The sequence below is a fragment of the Erinaceus europaeus genome, chromosome 7 (genome assembly GCF_950295315.1).
Source record: "Erinaceus europaeus chromosome 7, mEriEur2.1, whole genome shotgun sequence".
Classification (NCBI taxonomy): domain Eukaryota; kingdom Metazoa; phylum Chordata; class Mammalia; order Eulipotyphla; family Erinaceidae; genus Erinaceus; species Erinaceus europaeus.
The window spans coordinates 129,601,865-129,621,402 of NC_080168.1; the positions used below are offsets into that span (position 1 = coordinate 129,601,865).

At 42.1% G+C, this 19,538-nt stretch overlaps 1 protein-coding gene across 1 annotated transcript in view; it reads left to right on the forward strand.

Moving 5' to 3' along the window:
* The window catches only part of CFAP54 (cilia and flagella associated protein 54), a 373,056-nt gene that overhangs the window by 253,158 nt on the left and 100,360 nt on the right, over positions 1–19,538 (forward strand). Inside the window, exons 50-51 of the mRNA XM_060195585.1 lie at positions 8,228–8,307; positions 11,483–11,652. Coding sequence (XP_060051568.1) covers positions 8,228–8,307; positions 11,483–11,652 — 250 coding nt within the window. The remainder of the gene's footprint in view (positions 1–8,227; positions 8,308–11,482; positions 11,653–19,538) is intronic.

Below are 19,538 nucleotides of genomic sequence, written 5' to 3' on the forward strand. Positions count from 1 at the left end.
AGTCCCTCATTGGGTGCGTAGATGTTAATAATTGTTAAGTCTTCTTGGCTGATTGATCCTCTAATCATTATGTAATGTCCTTGCCTATCTTTTATTACTTTATTTAATTCAAAATCTATTGTGTCTGAGATGAGAATGGCTGTTCCTGCCCTTTTTTGTGGTCTGTTAGCCTGTATGATAGTTTTCCATCCTTTCACTTTAAGTCTGTGTTTATCTTGTTGTGACAGATGGGATTATTGCAAGCAGCATATGGTTGGATTATGTTTTCTGATCCATCCCCCAACTCTGTGCCTTTTGATGGGTGAGTTTAAGCCATTGACATTAATTGATATTATGGATTTAATGTATTGTAGTGCCATTGTTCAAAAAAAATTTTTTGTTTGCTCTGATATATTGCCAGTATTATAGTGATGTTCTTGTTTATAAGAGGTCTTTTAGAACCTCTTTCAGGGCTGGTTTGGTGATGGTTGCCTCCTTTAACTGTTGTTTGTATAAGAAGGTTTTGATCCCTCCATCTAGATTGAATGAAAGTCTAGCAGGATATATTATCCTTGGTTGAAACCCTTTTTCATTCAGGGCTCCATAGATATCCTGCCATTCTCTTCTGGCTTTTAGAGTTTGAGTGGAGAAGTCTGCAGATAATCTTATGGGTTTTCCCTTGTATGTGACTTTTTGTTTCTCTCTTGCAGCCTTTAGGATCCTTTCTTTATCCTTACTTCTTCTCATTGTGACTATGATGTGTCTTGGTGTCTTCAGGTCTGGGTTGATTCTGTTTGGTACTCTCTGGGCCTCTTGAACCGTGATGTCCTTTCTGTTATTCAGGTCTGGGAAGTTTTCTTCTATTATTTCCTCTAGAATGTTTGCTTCCCCTTCCTCTCTTTCTTCCTCTGGCAGGCCAATTATGTGAATGTTACTTCTTTTGAGATCATCCCATATGTCTCTGTTGTTGTTTTCAGTGTCTCTCAATCTCTTTTTAAGCTCTTTCACCTTTCTTAGTTTTCTCTAACTCATCCTCTGTCTGACTAATTCTGTTTTCTGCTTCTGTTAGTCTGCTTTCCCTTGCCTCAGCTTCTTTCTTCATTACAGCTATTTCAGCTTTCAGTTCTCTAATTGCCTCAAGATAATCAGTATTTTCCTTGGGGGTCTCAACTGTTGTTTCCCTAATACTGCCATTCCTTTCCTCCAATGTTGTTTTCATTTCTGTGATTAATAAGTTTATTATTGCTTGCATACTTTTCTTATCTATGGTTACTTCTGGCTGATTTGTGGTTTCTTTTGGGCTATTGTCTTCATTCATTGGAGTAGCAGTTTTATTTGTTTTTGATCTACCCATTTTTTTGATTTATGTGTTTCTTTTTTATGCTCTGTTGTTCCTCAGTTGTTGTGTCGTGAGTACAAGCAACACTGTACTAAATGCCTTTATGACAATTGCACTCACCAAACTCAGGAATTACAATAGCAACTGAGGCAAGTATTGAAGCAGTTTAATCACTGCCAGTTAGCCAAACAATTTCTCCAGTCCGTGAAAAAATAGTAACCAAATCCCAGTAAAGAAGAAAGAGAAAAGAAAGAAGGGATAGCAAGAATAGACAGTTATGCCAATCTACTATCCACTGTATATTCTAGGGGTAACAAGAGGGGAAAGGGAAGTAGAGCAGAGATACACACATAGAGAGTCCACTCTGAGTCAGATTTCTTCCCCAAAATAATTCACAAATTCAGAAAGGCAAAGAAGAAGGAAGAAGTGTATGACAAGATAAAAAAAAAAAAGAAAAAAAAGATACAAGAGAGAGAAAAGAGAAAAGATAAGAAAAAGAGCTGTAATTAAAATCAGTGAAAGGAAAGTTTTTTATTACTTTATTTTTAATTTAATTTAATTTTTTAAATTAGCTAGGAGGAGGAGGGAGGGGAGAGTCTGTAGAGGAGGTAGGAGTAACGAGACAAGTTCGTCCCACAATAGATAAGATACCCACTACCCTAGCAATGAAAGATACCCTAAGAGTTAATTCTGATCAACCTAAAGGGGGGAGGATATATGCCTTTATATAATATTAATCATAAAATAGAGCAGGGTAAAAAAAAACAAAAACAAAAACAAAAAAACCCTGTCCCAGATTACCTCAAATCTTGTGATCAGAGGCAGCTGATTGTTAAGAAAGAGAAAAACAAACCAACCTCAGGACTAGACAAGGATAGCTGAAATAGACAGTTGTGCAGATCTACTCTCCACTGTATATTCTAGGGGTAGCTAAAGGAGGAAGGGATGTTGAGCAGAGACACTCGCAGTGAGAGTCCAACTCTGAGTCAGAATTCTTCCCTAAAATAATTCCCAAATGTGTATCAGTGAATTCAAAAAAGCACACTGTTTGGTGGTGTGGGGGATGGGGCCTGTGGCTTTGGAAGCTGTAGGATTAAGGAAGAAAGTATGGCAAGAATGAGAAAAAGAAAAAAAAAGAAAGAGAGAGAGAAAAAAAGACAAGAAAAAGAACAGTCATAAAAGAGTGGTGAAAGGAAAGAATTTTTATTATTATTTATCTATTTTTAATTATTTAATTAGCTATGTGGGGTGAGGTGGGGGGGTTGGCTACTTAGAAAGAAAAAAGGTCAGAGGTTTCAGAAGGGTATAGACTTAGAATGAATGATACTCCCTGGTGGGACAGGAATTTGGTAAAGAAAGGGGCTCAGCCGGGGAGCCTGCTAGGAGCTGGTCCCCAGGGACTGGCTATGGGGGGGAAGGGGGAGGGGGTGTGCTTAATAATTTAAAAGAAAGAAAAAAAATTTTTCCCCTTTTTTCCTACTCTATATTTTAACCCAAATTAAGTTATAGTCACCTCCTTGGTGTCACTGCTAGGACCCCTTATTGACTGGCCTACTAAAGGCAGAAAATCTTACTGTTTCCAGAAGATGTGGTCAGAGCTCAAGCCACTAGCAGCTTCTCAGCCCGCCATCTTCCGGGAACCTCCTAATTCTTTTAGTTTTTGAGTATTTGGGAGTACCTTTATTTCTCCCTCATACTTGAAGGATGATTTCTCAGGATACAAAATTTGTGGCTGAAATTCCCTTTTCTTTAGTGATTTGAGTATGTCATTCCACTCTCTTCTTGCCTCTAGTGTTTGTAAAGAAAAGTCTGATGAAAGTCTGATATTTCTCTCTTTATATGTAACTTCTTTCCTTTCCTTAGCAGCCTGCAAAATTTTCTCCTTGTTGAGTTTTTAAAAAAAAAAATTTCAATCTTTATTTATTGATTTTGAATAGAGACAGAGAGAAATTGTGAGGGGAGGGTATATAGTGCGGAAGAGAGACAGAGAGACACCTGGAGACCTGCTTCACCACTTGCGAAGCTTTCCCCCTGTAGGTGGGGGCTGGGGACTTGAACCCGGATCCTTGTGCACTGTAATGTGCACGCTTAACCAGGTGCGCCACCACCCGGTGCCTCTTGTTGAATTTTAATAATTGTACAATAATGTGACTTGGTGTTGGTCATTTTGGATTTGTGAACCTGGTGATCAATTTGCCTCCAAAATAGGTATATTCTGAGGATTGCCTAGGTGAGGGAAATTTTCACCTAAAATTTTTCTGAAAATTACCTCTGGACCTTTGACCTTGTCTGCTTCCTCAGGTATCCCTTTAACTCCTATATTCAACCTTTTGATGGAGTCTGCAATTTGACAGAGAAGCTTCATTCTTCCTAAACCTTTCCTCTCCCTCATCTTTGAATTGAAAGAGTGGGCTAACCGTGTCTTCTAGACTGGAAATTCTTCCTTCCGCATGTGTGAGTTTATTACCTAAGCTTTCTACCTGAGATTGAACTGCACTAAATTGTCTTTCAGTCCTGGCAGTTCTGTTTGAAATCTTTCCTCCATGCTGTTTAGCTGCTTGAACTCTGCATGAGTTCTTCGTTCACACTTTGTAGCTTCTTGGCAAATTCCAAAGAAAAATGCTCTTTCAACTCTTGCTTATATTCTTGTAAAGTTCTCATAAAATTTCTATAGTCTGTCTCTGGTAGACTCTCTGTATCTGGAATTTCTTGGATTTCATCTGATTTACTTTTCTTTGTTTGATATGACATGGTATTTAACTTTCTGCCTCTTTGTTTGCATGTGTGGTGTTGGTTATGTTGGCCAGCAGGTGGTGCTGTTGTCGTCTTTGCTTTACACTTATTTGAATCTGCAGAGGTGGGTGGGGGGGAGGGGTGTTTTGGGCAATCTTGTGGGTTGAGTTTTGTCTTTGTCTTAAATTCAGACTGAGAAAAAAAAAAAAAAGCGAACAGAACCCTGAGTCAAAGATTGAGAGTGTTTAAACTCCAATTTCTTTTCCTCAGGGAAGTTCACTAACTGCGCTGCTGCCCAAGATGGCACTGTCAGGCCAGAGCTCTCATTTCAACCGGCCTTGTCTTCCAGCTCACCCCCGTTTCATTTCCCCAACGCACATGCAGCACCCAGCTGAGGCTGTGGATTTTTTTTCAGCTGTAGGTTATGTGTCCAGTTAGGTCTCTTGTTGTGTTTAATAGTTGTATTGGGGAGAGCACCGGTTGGATTGCAGCTACTCATCAACCACGCCTCTCGGAAGTCTTGACTGCTGTTCTTTTACCTGCTCCCCTCTTTGCCCCAACCGCGTGTGAGTGCCCACCTGAGGCTGCAGATCTTTCAGCTGTAGATTATGAGTTCAATTGGGTCTCTTGTATTTATTTGTTGTTTGGGGGGAGAGAGAGTCCAATCCCAGTTATTCCATGGCCACACCTCACGGAAGTCCTCAAAATACTTTATATCAGTAGTTACTAACTTGAAATCACTAAGCATCCAAATAGTTCTTTAAGAATTGGAAGGGAAGAATTTGAATTGGGGGGTGGCTGGGTGGTGGCACCCCTGGTTGAGGGCACATGTTACTGTTGTCAAAGTTCGGGGTACCAGTATGCCGGGCTAGCTTTGCTGGCGGGAGACTGAGACCAGGGACACATGGCTGAGCAGAGAAGCAGTATTTCTTTATTCATGAGCAAACGGTTCAAAAAACTAATCTAATCTAATCACCACACAAATCTGACCTGCCTCTTTCTCCCCCGGCGGCAGCGTCCACAACTCAGGAAGTACTTAGGGTAGGGGGCAGGGAGAAGGGAGAAGCGTGAAACTAGCAAGGGCTAAACCAAATCTCCTGGAGGCAGGGGGAGTGAGACCAAACCAATGTAATAGAAGAGATCCCAGAAGCAGAACCAGAAGCAGACCAACAATTCCCCCTTTTCTTTTTAACTAATTGACCATAGTATCAGGAGTGTGGGGTGAACAGAAACCTATACCGTACAGGCATTTTCAAAAAAGAAACTGGCACAAACATGGAGGAACAAGCAAGCGAGCAACAAGAACCAGTGTGTTGCCAAGGGAAGGCCTGAGGGGGGCGTTTCTTGCCTCTGTGGGCAAGGCTTTATCAAGCTAAAGGACCTTTTTGCCTCTGTGGGATTTTCTTGCCTCGACGGGCGTTTCCTACCTCTGTGGGCATTACCGAGCATGGGGAGAATTTCCTATAGAGTCCCCAGGCAGCTGGCTGCAGTCAGTCTTTGAGAAACCCAGCAGCATAAAGGGAAGCTACTGTAGGGTTGTGTACCAGTAAGTCCAATAGAAGTGCCAGTTCAAAGTAGATGTCCACAGAAGAATTGCCGGGGAGTGAAATGTTGCATGAGGAAGGTCAGCCACTGGAATTCCGCTCTTCTGTAGAGAACTTGACAGCTGCAATTCACTTACTTATGAAACAAAACTTGTAGCAGGTTAGCAGTTTATCACAATTGATAACCCGATGATTATAATTGGTTTAAGTATCTTTATAAATTTGGAAGGTCTTTCTCGTTTCATTTTAAGGCTCCTTAACCAATTTAAGTGCAATAAAATGTGGTGAGGCAAAGAACCAGTGCTAGAGCCTCAGGAATGAGAGTCATCAGCATAACCAGTGTGCAGTCTATCTTATGCCTGGGCTGGTTCTTACTCTAAATGAGAAGGTATTTGAGAGCTTTACGTATCAATAATGTCTTATTTGTTATAACCTTTTGTTAGACCCATTCAAGATGGAGACACACCCTAGGTGTGCGCAGGTTTTTTAGACCAACTTAGTTAAAATATATTGAATTTAACTAATTTTTACCTCAGACTTTAAATGTAAGTTGATTTTACCTTTATGAGAATTATGTTGAAAACCTTTTTCATTTAACTTTGCCTGGTAAGAATGTAGCCTTAAAGTTACATTTATAACCTTAAAGTTAATGTTTACCAAACTTCAAACACACACATAAACATGGTCTTCAGTACACAAGGAGAAAAACTTTTGTTACAAAGACATGTCATTTTAAACATGAATCCAGATCTGCACTGTCCCAGCCATTCGGGGGTGTGCCATCTGGAGGTGGCCTCCCGTGCAGCTCTACTTCCAGGAATTGCAGGTTGCCATCACTGCATGAATCTCTGCGTATTCTAGCTCCTCTGCCTTCAGAGCCGAGCTGGGGATCTCGGCCAGGGGGCCCAGTCCCAGCAGGGAGCCCGTGGTCTCCAGGTGGTCTAGGATCTGCCCAGACTTCATAGCAGGAGGGCGGGCGAGCCGGCTGTGCAGAAGGTGCGGGCCGAGGTGCCCTGGGGTGGCGGCCAGGATGGGCTGCAGCCCTGCCTGCCATGCCCACTGCCCTGCTCCTGGTTCCCGAGGCTGAGGCAGCCATGCCAGCAGCAACAGCGTGTCTCCAAGCCCCACCCCTCACCTCACGTCCGCGAGCAGGCTTCTGCGGACAGGCGACGGGTGGGAACCAGAGTGTGGCCCAGAGCGAAATGTTCCAGAAACAGAGAAACAGTCTCATGAAGAAAGGGCAGAGGCCTTTGGAAACCTCTTCACAAGCAGAAAAACAGCCCATAGTGGATAGGCAGCCAAAGTCTTCACTTATCTGGGGGATGGGCAGGGCAGGTCCCATGTTGGTGTGCCATATGTTGTCAAAGTTCGGGACGCCAGTATGCCAGGCTAGCTTCGCGGGTGGGAGACAGAGACCAGGGACACACGGCTGAGCAGAGAAGCTGTATTCCTTTATTCATGAGCAAACGTTCAAAAAACTAATCTAATCTAATCTAATCTAATCTAGTCTAATCTAATCTAATCTAATCACCACACAGTTCTGTCCTGCATCTTTCTCCTCCAGCAGCAGCATCAGGAACTCAGGAAGTACTTAGGGAGGGCTAAACCAAATCTCCTGGAGACGGGGGGAGTGAGGCCAAACCAATGTAACAGAAGAGATCCCAGAAGCATACCAACATGTACCATGCATAGGACCCAGGTTCGAGTCCCCGGTCCCCATTTGCAGGGGGAAAGTTTCATGAGTGGTAAAGCAGGGCTGCAGATGTGTCTCTGTCTCTCTTGCTCTCTATCTCCTCCTCCTACCCTTTCGATTTATGGCTGTCTCTATCCAATAAGTAAAGATAATTAAAAAAAACAACAACTTGGGAGTCGGGCTGTAGCGCAGCGGGTTAAGCGCAAGTGGCGCAAAGCACAAGGACCGGCATAAGGATCCCGGTTCGAACCCCGGCTCCCCACCTGCAGGAGAGTCACTTCACAGGCGGTGAAGCAGGTCTGCAGGTGTCTATCTTTCTCTCCTCCTCTCTGTCTTCCCCTCCTCTCTCCATTTCTCTCTGTCCTATCCAACAATGACGACAACAACAATAATAACTACAACAATAAAACAACAAAGGCAACAAAAGGGAATAAATAAATAAAATAAATAAATAAATAAATAAAATAAAAAAAATAATAATAATAAAATTAAAAAAAAAACTTAAGGGCCCAGGTGGTGGTGCACCTGGTTGAGTGCACATGTTACAGTGCTCAAGACCCAGATCTGAGCCCCTAGTCCCCACCTGTAGGAGGGAAGCTTCACAAGTGGTTCACAGGGCTGCAGTTGTCTCTCTGTCTCTCCCTCTCTGTCTCCCTTACCCTCACTATTTCTGGCTGTCTCTATCCAATAAATAAAAAGACTATAAATTTTTTTTTAAAAATTAAAGAATTATCTGATTTGGTATAAAAATCAGTCAGTCTTCTCATATATGAAGTAGCTACTTAATATAGCAGTTTTTTTCTCACTACCATTAAGGTTGTTTTAAATAATGAATTGATGGAAATTCCTCCCAACTAATGATGAGTTTTATAGACTTTAATTGATGTTTAAACTAACCACATATATACTTCATTCTTCCAAAACTGTTTTGTCTCATAGAGCTATATTCACGGGATGATGGAAGCTCATTCTGTTACCTCTTGAAACTGAAAGATGATTTCACACTTTGCACACTAAAGGTAAGTCTGAATTGTTTTCAGATCATGGTAAATCATTACCAAAATACCCATGCCCATTATCAGGGTTGCACTGGTTCTGGGTCTTGAGCACTGTAACATGTGCACTCAACCAGGTGCACCACCACCTGGACCCTTAAGTTGTTTTTTTTTTTTAATTTATTATTATTTACTATTATTTTTATTTTTTATTTTATTTATTCCCTTTTTTTGCCTTTGTTGTTTTATTGTTGTAGTTATTGTTGTTGTCGTCATTGTTGGATAGGACAGAGAGAATGGAGTTTTCTTGACTGCCATGTAGGTACTAAACACTTTTTAACTATGTTGGTTTAAACCTGAGAAGCTTGGACCTAGGTAGTAAGAAATTCACTGACATCTTACAACTAATAAAATACAGATCATATTCCTAGTCCATGTGGTTACTTGGCCACTAATATTATACTTACACTAATATTATACTTACTTATTGTATTTAGCTGTATATCAACAAGTTTGTTGGAAACTTGTTCCTTGAATAACTGGCAAGTTTCTTCCTAGTTACAGTGCCACATCAGGTTGCTACTTACTATTGGCTGTCACTATGCAACCTTATTATCTTTCCATCACCAGTTAGATGCCTACAATATAACAGTCAATCCCTAGTATTTATGGGTCCCACATCTGAGAATTCACCTATCTGCCAAGGCCTATTTGTTGCCACCATGTCAACACTTTTTTCTTTTTAATGACTCCAGGGCTATCACTGGGGCTTGGTGCTGGCACTGTGAATCCACTGCTGCTGGTGTCATTTTTTCATTCAGTAAGACAGAGAGAAATTGGGATGTGAAGGGGAGACAGGGAAGGAGAAAAAGATAGAGACACCTGCAGATCTGCTTCATGGCTCATGGAATGTCCCCCTCTACAAGTGGGGAGTGGGGACTCAAACCCAGGTCCCTGTGGGGATGGGGTGGGGGTCCTTGTGCATAGTATTATGTGCACTTAACCAGGTGCACTACCATCTGGCCTGCCAAAGTCAGTACTCTTATGTGATCATTCATTGCCATGGCAGAACATGGGCAATTTTGAATGGCTCAACACACATTATTCATTGAGCTGAACAGTGACATTAGATTTCTAATTTCATATTCTTTTGATAGTCACCTGCAGACCTGCTTCACCGCCTGTGAAGCGACTCCCCTGCAGGTGGGGAGTCGGGGACTCGAACCGGGATCCTTATGCCGGTCCCTACACTTTGCACCACATGCGCTTAACCCGTTGCACTACCACCCGACTCCCCTCTAATTACATATTCCTAACAAATGGCCTTCCCATAGTCTCTTTACTGTCATTATTATTTTGTTGTGTGATTTTTTGCTACTTGAAAATAACCACTCATATGCAAGTCTATACCAGAAGTGCACTTGTGTGTGCCTAGACTTGTTCTCCTGCACTGCTGCTGTCTCCTTTCATGTCAGCCTCTCCTGCCTTTCCTGTACCGTGAGAACACCCTGGGCTGGTAAACCCACCTGAGAATTGCATGGATACAGAAAGAAGCAGAGGAACACACACTCACAAATGGAAAACCAGCCAACTAAACAAGAAAGCCTCCCCAAGCACCCAGCTCTGTGTCACCATTTGAATACCTAGAGCCGACTGTGTCGAAGTCAGAATTCCCCTGGACTTCTCACTTATGCAAACAAATATTCTTTTTTTAATTAGTAGTTCTTTTTTATTTATTTATAAAGTGAAAGTATTGACAGGACCATAGGATAAGAGAGGTACAATTTCATATAATTTCCACCACCAGAACTCCATATCTCATCCCTTCCCTTGAAAGCTTCCCTGTTCTTTGTCCCTCAGAGAGTAAGGACCCAGGGTCATTATGGGGTGCAAAAAGTGGGAGTTCTGGCTTCTGTAATTGCCTCCCCGATAGACATGGGCATTGGCAGGTTGATCCATACTTCCAACCTGTCTCTCTCTCTCTCTCTCTCCCTTGTGGGGCAGGGTCTGGGGAGGCAGGGCTTCAGGACACATTGGTGGGGTCCTCTGCCCTGGGAAGTCATGTTGGCATCATGATCGTGTCTGGACCCTGGTGGCTGAAAAAGAGTTAAGATACAAAGCAGAACAAATTGTTGACTAATCATGAACCTAAAGGCAAGAATATTGCAGGTGAAGATTTGGGGTCTCTGTTTTGGAAAAAGCTAGTAGGTCTATTTTAGGTATATTCCAAGGGGCCCATGACCTTACTGGTTTTTGCCTGAGCTTGACATCTAACATGCAGGTGACCTAAGTTATTGACTGGGAAGATGGTGTCATAGTTGGGAAAAAAAAAGGACTAGAAAGCTGGATCGGGGAAAAGAGTAGCTCCTAAATATAGGAAAAGTGTATAAATATTGTTAACTGTAAACTCCGTCGATTTGCTAGTATTTCTTAATAGTGATTTGCAAGGTTATACAATAATGAGATATCAAACAAATACTGTTCATGTTTACACTTCTAAAAAAAATAATGAGAATGGCTCCTAATAATAACACAGAAGTACTGTGTAGTGCGCTGAAAGCAAGAAGGCAGTTGTGCGGCCCCTAATAATAACACGGAAGTACTGTGTAGTGCACTAGAAGCAAGAAGGCAGCTGTGCGGCCCCTAATAATAACACAGATGTGCTGTGTAGTGCACTAAAAGCAAGAAGGCAGCTGTGCGGCTTGTGGTAAGTGTGGTCAGCTTCATTCAGGCGTGAACTATAGAGCTAAGCACTGTGAGTTCAGGATTCATGGACCTCTGTGCACGTTAAATAGTGTGTGTGTCTTTCACTATAAACCCACTTTAACCAAGGCTGCATATTGGTAATTGGATGAAAATATGACCAGAGGTTTGCAGAAAACTGTCCCTGCATTTTCCTTCGAGACAGTGGTGCAAAGTGCACTGTGTTTGCAGCCACTATGTGGATCCCAGCTACGCGGGTGCGTCCGTAAGAGCGTCCGCTGGCTGAGCGTCTAGCAGAGCAACTGCTGAGATGTTCGCTTGGCCAGTAGTTTTCTTCTCGTTCCCCGTTGGCTCTCTCCTGTCCACTCAGCTGTCTTCCTGCTGTTTAAGTTCAGGTTTCCTTTCTGACTTCTGTTCACCCTTGATTCTTGGAAGACGGCTGGTTAGAACGTGCTGCTACTTGGCTTAATCCTGGGCTTGTGTGTTCTGTCTCTAGGCCCTATTACTGTTAGAGGCTGAAGACAAACTGAACAGCCTGATGTCGGAGATGGACCACGAAACCCACAAGAACCTCGCCCAGTATTCCGCTGGGGACCTGGAAATTGTGGTGGCCGCCCAGCTGCAGCTGGCGGCGATCGCCCTGCAGAGACACCAGGCGGCATACAGGTGAGGCATCCTCACACAGGAGGCCTGCGTTCTGCACGCGTTCCATCCTTGCTGACTCCTTAAACTAATAGGGCATACTTGCTTTATTAGCACTCAGGGTTTTTTTTTTTTCTCATGCATAATATGTAATTGCTTTATGAAGACACACAGCTTGAATGTTTTATGTCAGATCAAACACAAACAAAAGAACAGAGCCTTGTTTTTGAAATTTACTTCTCTTTTAAAAGACAAAAGATGGATTCTTTATTGGCTTTTATATAAAAAAGCCTATATAGTGTGTTTTCTTTTTAAAATATTTATTATTTTATTCTCTTTTGTTGCCTTGTTTTATTGTTGTAGTTATTATTGATGTCGTTGTTGTTGGATAGGACAGAGAGAAATGGAGAGAGGAGGGGAAGACAGAGACGGGGAGAGAAAGACAGACACCTGCAGACCTGCTTCACCGCCTATGAAGCGACTCCCCTGCAGGTGGGGAGCCGGGGGCTCGAACCGGGATCCTTATGCCGGTCCCTGTGCTTTGTGCCACCTGCACTTAACCCGCTGCACTACCACCTGACTCTTTTAAAATATTTTTATTCATTTCATTTTACTATTGGATAGAGAGAGAAAAATTGAGAGGAGAGAGGGAAAGAGACAGGGAGTCACCTGTAGACCTGCCTCACCACTTGTGAAGCTTTCCCCCTGCAGGTGGGACCAGGGGCTTGAACCTGGGTCCTTGTGCCCTGTAATGTGTGTGCTTAGCCAGGCATGCCACCACCTGCCCCCCTGTGGTTTTTCTAAACTTCAAAGAAAATTATTAAAAAAACAAATTCTGTTTGAAAAAGTAACATCTTCCGTGCTGTGTGCGGGGCCATTTAAGAAATAAGTCGAAGGGACTGATTGCTCAGTGCGGTGTGGCTGTTAGTGTTGGGTCTTCCGCTCATGCACACAGTCAGTGTGTGCTGAACCTCAGTATTAGGTCCTCAGGAGATATGGACAAGTGGAATGTAATTCTTGTGTCTATTGTTCATGAAACAACACTTTCCAGTGATTTCTAAATTGTTTGTGACATAAAGATATACCTTTTAAGAATATCCCATACCATTTGTGATAAACAGCCTTATCATGAGGGCCCATAGCAATGCTCTGAGTAGTGCAAAGATATATATCTTAGCATTTACTAACTGCTTGAAAAAAACATCTGGGTCACCTGCAATATGGTTAGCAGCGCCAAAGTGCCTTCTCCCTCGACCACAGGGCTCTGAGCCCTCCCTACACTGCTTTTTTCCTGTGAATTAATTTGGTTGGGATTATTTGCACACTTAATCAAGGTAACATTTCATATGAAACATTACATGAATCGTTAAAAAAAAAATCTATTCAGATTTGGGGTCTCGTCAGTGAGTTGAGTGCACGGTTACCATGTGCAAGGACAGGAGTTTGGAAAATGATAGCAGACAGCAGCTCAGCCTGGAGATGCAGAGCCTGGATGCCTGCGCTCCCAGCTCCAGTCCCATTGCTGCACAGACTAGAGTCGTGTCTGGCTTCTTTTGTTCCTCTCTCATGTGAAACTTCCTACATCACATAAGAACTAAATAAATATTTTAAAATGTGAATATATTTCATATATTTTAGTCTGTTTATATCCTTTAAATGGACCTTTCATATAAATATAGCATAGCATATATGATTTTCAATATGAAAATATAGAACACTTTTTTCTTTTTTTTAACATCTTTTTTGGTATTTTTATTTATTATTGGATAGAGACAGCCAGAAATTGAGAGGGGTGTGGAAGATAGACACACACACACACACACACACACACACACACACCTCCAACCTGCTTCACCACTCATGAAGTTTTCCCCCCGAAGGTAGGGACTGGATGTTTGAACCCAGGTCGTTATGCATTGTAACATGTGCGCTCAACCAGGTGGGCCACCACTGGTTGCTAGAACACTCTCTCTCTCTCTCTCATTTTTTAACCCTGTCCCCAGGGAGCTACAGGAGTCTTAGCATATATACAGACTCCACTATCTTGAGGAATTTTCCATCTATTTCCTTTTTTTGTAGTGTTTTGATCATAAAGGGATGTTGTATTTTGCCAAAGGATTTCTCTGCATTTATTGATATGACCATGTGGTTTTTGCTATTGATTATGTTGATGTGGTGGATCATGCTGATTGATTTACATATATTAAACCAACCTTCCATGCCTGGGATAAACTCCACTTGGTCATGATGAACAATTTTTTAATAGACTGCTGTATCCAGTTGGCTAGAATTTTGTTCAATATTTTAGCATCTATGTTCATCAGAGATATTGGTCTATAGTTTTCTTTTTTGGTTGTGTCCCTGTCTGCTTTTGGTATCAGGGTGATTTTGGCTTCGTAGGAGCTGGAAGGGAGTATTCCAGTGTCTTCAGTCTTCTCGAAAACTTTTAAAAGTAGAGTTATTAGTTCTTCTTTGAAGGTTTTGTAGAATTCATTTGTAAAACCATCTGGTCCAGGTCTTTTATTCTTGGGAAGGTTTTTGGTAACTGTTTCAATTTCATTAGTGGTGATGGGCCTGTTCATGTTATCTAGTTTCTCTTTACTTAATTTTGGAAGTTCGTAGGTACCTAGGAAATCATCCATTTCTTCCAGGTTCTCTAGCTTGGCGGCATATACTTATTCATCGAAGCCTCCAATATATGTTGAATTTGTGTGGTGTCTGTTGTGATTTCTCCTCTTTCATTTATGATACAATTTATTTGGGTCTTCTCCCTTTTTTGTTTTGTGAGTCTGGCTAAGGGATTGTCGATTTTGTTCACTCTTTCAAAGAACCAAGATTTGCTTTTGTTGATCTTTTGTTTGGTTTTCTTATTCTCAATGTTATTGATTTCTGCCCTAACTTTAGTGATTTCTGTCCTTCTGGTTGCTTTAGGGTTCCTTTGTTCTTCTTCTTGTAGGTCTTTAAATGTGCAATCAGGCTGTTTACTTGTGCTTTTCCTTGTTTCTTAGTGTGTGCTTCTCTGGCTATGAACTTCCCTCTCAGCACTGCCTTAGCTGTATCCCAAATGTTTTTAAAGTTTGTGTCTTCATTTTCATTGAACTCTCAAAACATTTTGATTTCTTTTATTTCCTCTTGGACCCAGTAGTTGCTAAGGAGTGTACTGTTGAGCTTCCACATTTTTGGGACTATTACTAATCTTTGGTTGTGACGTGTTAGTTTCATTCCACTGTGGTCTGAGAAGATGCTTGGGATGGTTTCAATGCTCTTGAATTGGCTGATGCTGTCTTTGTGGCCTAACATATGGTCTATCCTTGAGAATGACCCATGTGGACTTGAGTAAAATGGGTATTCTAGTTTCTTGGGATGAATGACTCTGAAAATGTCCAGTAGTTCTAGTTCATCTATCTCCTCATTTAGTTCCCTCATGTCTTTATTGATTTTCTGCCTGGATGATTTGTCAAGTTGAGAGAATGGAGTGTTGAAGCCCCCTACTATGACTGTGTTGCTGCTAATACATTACTGTAGGTCTTTCAGTAGATGTTTGATGTATTTAGATGACTTCTCACTGGGTGTATAGATGTTAATAATTGTTAAGTCCTCTTGACTGATTGATCCACTGAGCATTAAATAGTGTTCATCCTTATCTTTTTAAAATGTATTTATTTTAAAGTGTATTCTGTCAGATATGAGAATAGATTTTCCTGCCCTTTTTTGTGGGCCATTGGCTTGTATGATAGTTTTTCATCCTTTCACTTTTTGTCTGTGTTTGTCTTGTTGAGTTAGGTGGGTTTCCTATAGACAGCATATTGTTGGGTTGTGTTTTCTGATCCATCTTCCTACTCTGTGACTTTTAATTGTTGAATTCTGGCTATTGACATTTATTGATATCAATGATGAAGATATTTTAATGCCAATTTTGTAGAGTTTTAGAGTGTTCTGATATATGGCCTATTTATGGTGGTCTGACTGTTTATAGGAGACCTTTCAGAACTTCTTTCAGGGCAGTCTTGGTGATAGTTGATTCTTTCCACTGTTGCTTGTCTGAGAAGGTTTTGATGCCTTCATCTAGTCTGAATGACAGTCTAGCAGGATACAGTAGTCTTGGTAGAAAACCTTTCTCATTGAGCACTCAATAGATAATCTTGCCATTCTCTTCTGGCCTGTAGTGTTTGTGTGGAGAAGTCTGCTGCTGTTCTTATGGGTTTTCCTCTGTAAATGACTCTTTGCTTTTCTCTTGCAGCCTTCAGGATCCTTTCTTTATCCTTATTCCTTTCCATTTTAAATATGATGTGTCTTGGTGTCTTTAAGTCTGGGTTAATTCTGATTGGGACCCTCTGGGCTTCTTGAACCTTTATGCCTTTGATGTTGTTGAGACTAGAGAAGTTCTCAGCTATTATGTCCTGAAGAATGCTTTCTTCCCCTCCCTCTCTTTCTTCCTCTGGTAAGCCAATAATGGCATATATTATTTCTTTTGAAGTCATCCCATAGGTATCTGTTGTTGTTTTCAGAATCTCTTAATCTCTTTTTGAGATCTCTTACTTCTTTTTCAGTGTCTCTAATTTGTCCTCAGTCTTTCTAATTCCATCTTCAGCCTCATTCCCTCATTCTGTTTTCCCTCCCCTATACTATTTTCTGGAGTTCATCTATTTTGTTACCCTGTTCTGATACTGTTTTAGCTTGTTCAGCTAGTTGTGTTCTTATCTCAGCTATTTCAGCTTTCTAATAACTTTGAGATAATTAGTGTTTTCTTCCAGGGTCTCATTTGTTGTCTGCATTTCTGATGACAGTTGTTTCAAACTCTTTACTCTCTCCTGTGATTATTTCCTTAACTAGTGTTTGGATATTGGTCTCATTATTTTGTGTTTCAACCTTTGGGGGGGGGGGCTTTGGGCTGGACTCTTGTCCTGGTTCATTTCTCCAATATTTCTTCTTATTGGTTTAGCCATTTTGTATAGTATGTTATGAGGTCCCCTTCTCAGGACTTTTCAATTTACTGATCACTATTGCCTGGATTGACTTGTGTCTAAGTAAGGTAATTAAAGGGTTTACAGTTGTGGAAACTGACAGTTGTTTCAATAGTATTTTAATCTCTGAGTTGGAGCTCAGTGGCTTAAAAGCTTCTTTTGTTCTTTTTCTTCCCTGTAGGCTATGGGAGCCTGAGGGCTTTTAAACTATAAGTAGTCTTCTTAGCTTAATCACTGACTCCTGACCAAGAGATAAAGCAGGGTGGGGCAGAGATAATTCAGTGGTTATGCAAAGAGACTCTCACAGCCCCACTGCTAGGCCACCAAGTTATAGATCTTCTCCTGAGTTTCCTCTTTAGTTCTTTGTTCCCTGGTGTCAGCACAGGACCTCCCTGCCGCTGCTCCAGATTCTGAGGGCAGTAGCAATGGAGACTCAGAGTTGCATTTGGTGAGTCTCAGGGGAGTCCTCTCCTCCCTTCAGCTATCCCTTTGTTGGTGAAACAGACTGTAGGTAGTGTCTCAACTGGTAAACTGCTGGACTGTTACTAGCCACTCAATCTCTCCCTGGGCTCCTCTCTGTCCATGAGCCACACATGTTTGCACTCACTGGTGATCTGGTGGGTTCCTGAAGTCACTCCAGTCCTGTCTTGTTGCTGTCCCAGATGGTCTCCTTTGGTATTCCTAGTTGACCCAGGAGAGGAGAGGAGAGGAGAGGAGAGGAGAGGAACACAGCTGCTGCTGCTCTGTAGCCCCACCTCTGGAAATCCTCACGATTCTTCTAATAAAATTATGTGTGAGGAAAATTGAAAGTCATATTCCCTAGGGTGACAGGTAGAGTGAGTCACATGGATGTTAGGAGAGCAAATTGGCCATTTTTGTCATGCTTGTTAATAAGAAATAAATGGGATCAAACCTATTCAAGCTGTATTTTGTTTGGTTTAAGGGTGGCTCTCTTTTTCAGAATTGTGTCTTTTTTAAAAACACATTTCTCTCTCTTTATATTCAGTGCATTGTCTACAAGGGAACATATTTGAATCTTTAATTTTGTGTCAAAGTGGAACTTTGCTTGCCTTGTAATCTTAGGCTGGTCATAGTGGATACTCCTCCTACGCCCTCTCTCTCGAGTGGGTGAAAATCTAGAAACTCTCCACTGTGCAGCTAAGTGGTGCCAGGTGGTATTACAATGTACCTGAGCCTCCATATTTTATTCATGAAGCTTTCTGGTTAGCAGGATTCCTAACCACATACCTCTTTTCTCTTGAAACTCAGAATCAGGGTTTCAGAGCTGGAAGAATGGGATGGGCCGTCACCATCCCTCCCACCCCCCAGGAGCTGTGCTCAGAGAAGGCGACCGAGAAGCCAGTGCAGCCTGCAGGCAGGAAGGTTAGGTGGCGAGAGGGGAAAACTCGTACAGATGGACACACACCATCAGCGTTGCATTTGTCGTTGTCTTCTTGCTTGTTTACTTTTACTTTTGAGACAAGAAATCAGGATTAGGTGAAGTTTTCACAAACACTGCCTTAGAAAATAATCTAGGCGTACACAATGACTCAGTACAGTTTTGGGACTTGGTATTGCTAGTCAGCACTTTAGAAAAGCAGCAACTAGATTCCGCCAGGGAGGTGGCTCAGTGACAGGACACATGCTATGTAGCTTGGGCTCCATCCTTAGCACCAAATAAAATCAAAACCAGAAAGTCATAAATGGGAGCATGCTATTCTTATCTCTCATTCTCCCAAAGAAAGGTCAGCGCCCCTTCTCCCAAGCCAGCTCAATCATTACAGCAGTCAAAACTGACCCGACAATTACTCCTGCCTGCCAGGTGCACTCTGCTCTCCCTAGAACTTCATTTCCGTGAGGGCAGACTATGCCACAGCTCCTAGATTTGTTCCTGGCCCAAAGGGTACACTTGGCACAGATTTTTGAGCAAATGAAAAACTAGGCACTTCATTTAGTCCTTGTGATAGCTTCTTCCTGTGGAGTCGTAAGGCGGAAGGCCTTGAAGTGGACACAGAGTCAATAGCATGGGTTGTTATACATAAACTGTATAATGATTGTAAGCATAGTTAGGGTAAAGCTCTACCAGCATAAACAAAACCTTGTTAGAATGGTGAAGACAGTGGTCAGGGCGTTGGGCAGTGGTGCATCCAGTTACGCGTACATAGTAATAAGCACAAGGGTCAGCACGAAGATTCGGGTTCGAGCCTCGCTCCCCTTTGCAGGGGGTACACGTCACAAGTGGTGAAGCACATCTGTAGGTGTCTGTCCTTTTCTCTCCCTTTCTATCTCTATCCCCCTCCAAATGGCCACCGGGAGAGGTAGATTTTTAGTGCTGGCACTGAGCTCCAGAGATAACCATGGAGGCAAAAAAGAGAGAGAGAGAGAGAGAGAGAATAGCCACATTACAGCTTCACGGTCAAGAGTGCAGGCTCGGGCCTATTGCCTGGCTTCTGATCCAGCCTCTTCCTTTAGCTCTACCACTTTAGCAAGTCGCCTAACATTTCCATGTCTTTATTGCTCTATCTATAAAGTGGTAATGATCATCACATCTATTTAACACAGCATTTGGCAGGTGCTAAGTGCTCAGTAAGTATACATACAAGCAATCACCGCCCCTGTTTTTTAATCTGAAAGAAAAGCATTGTGCAAAAAAGAGAAACAGTCTCCTTAGCCAGCATTAGCACAGGGTTTTCAATTTTTTTTTTTTGCCTCCAGGGTCATTGCTGGGGCTCAGTGCCTGCATCATGAATCCACTGCTCTTGGAGGCCATTTTTTTCCCCTTTTGTTGCCCTTGTTGTTGTAGCCTTGTTGCAGTTCTTATTGTTGTTGATGTCGTTCATTGTTGGATAGGACAGAGAGAAATGGAGAGAGGAGGGGAAGACAGAGAAGGGGAGAGAAAGATAGACACCTGTAGACCTGCTTCACCGCCTGTGAAGCGACTCCCCT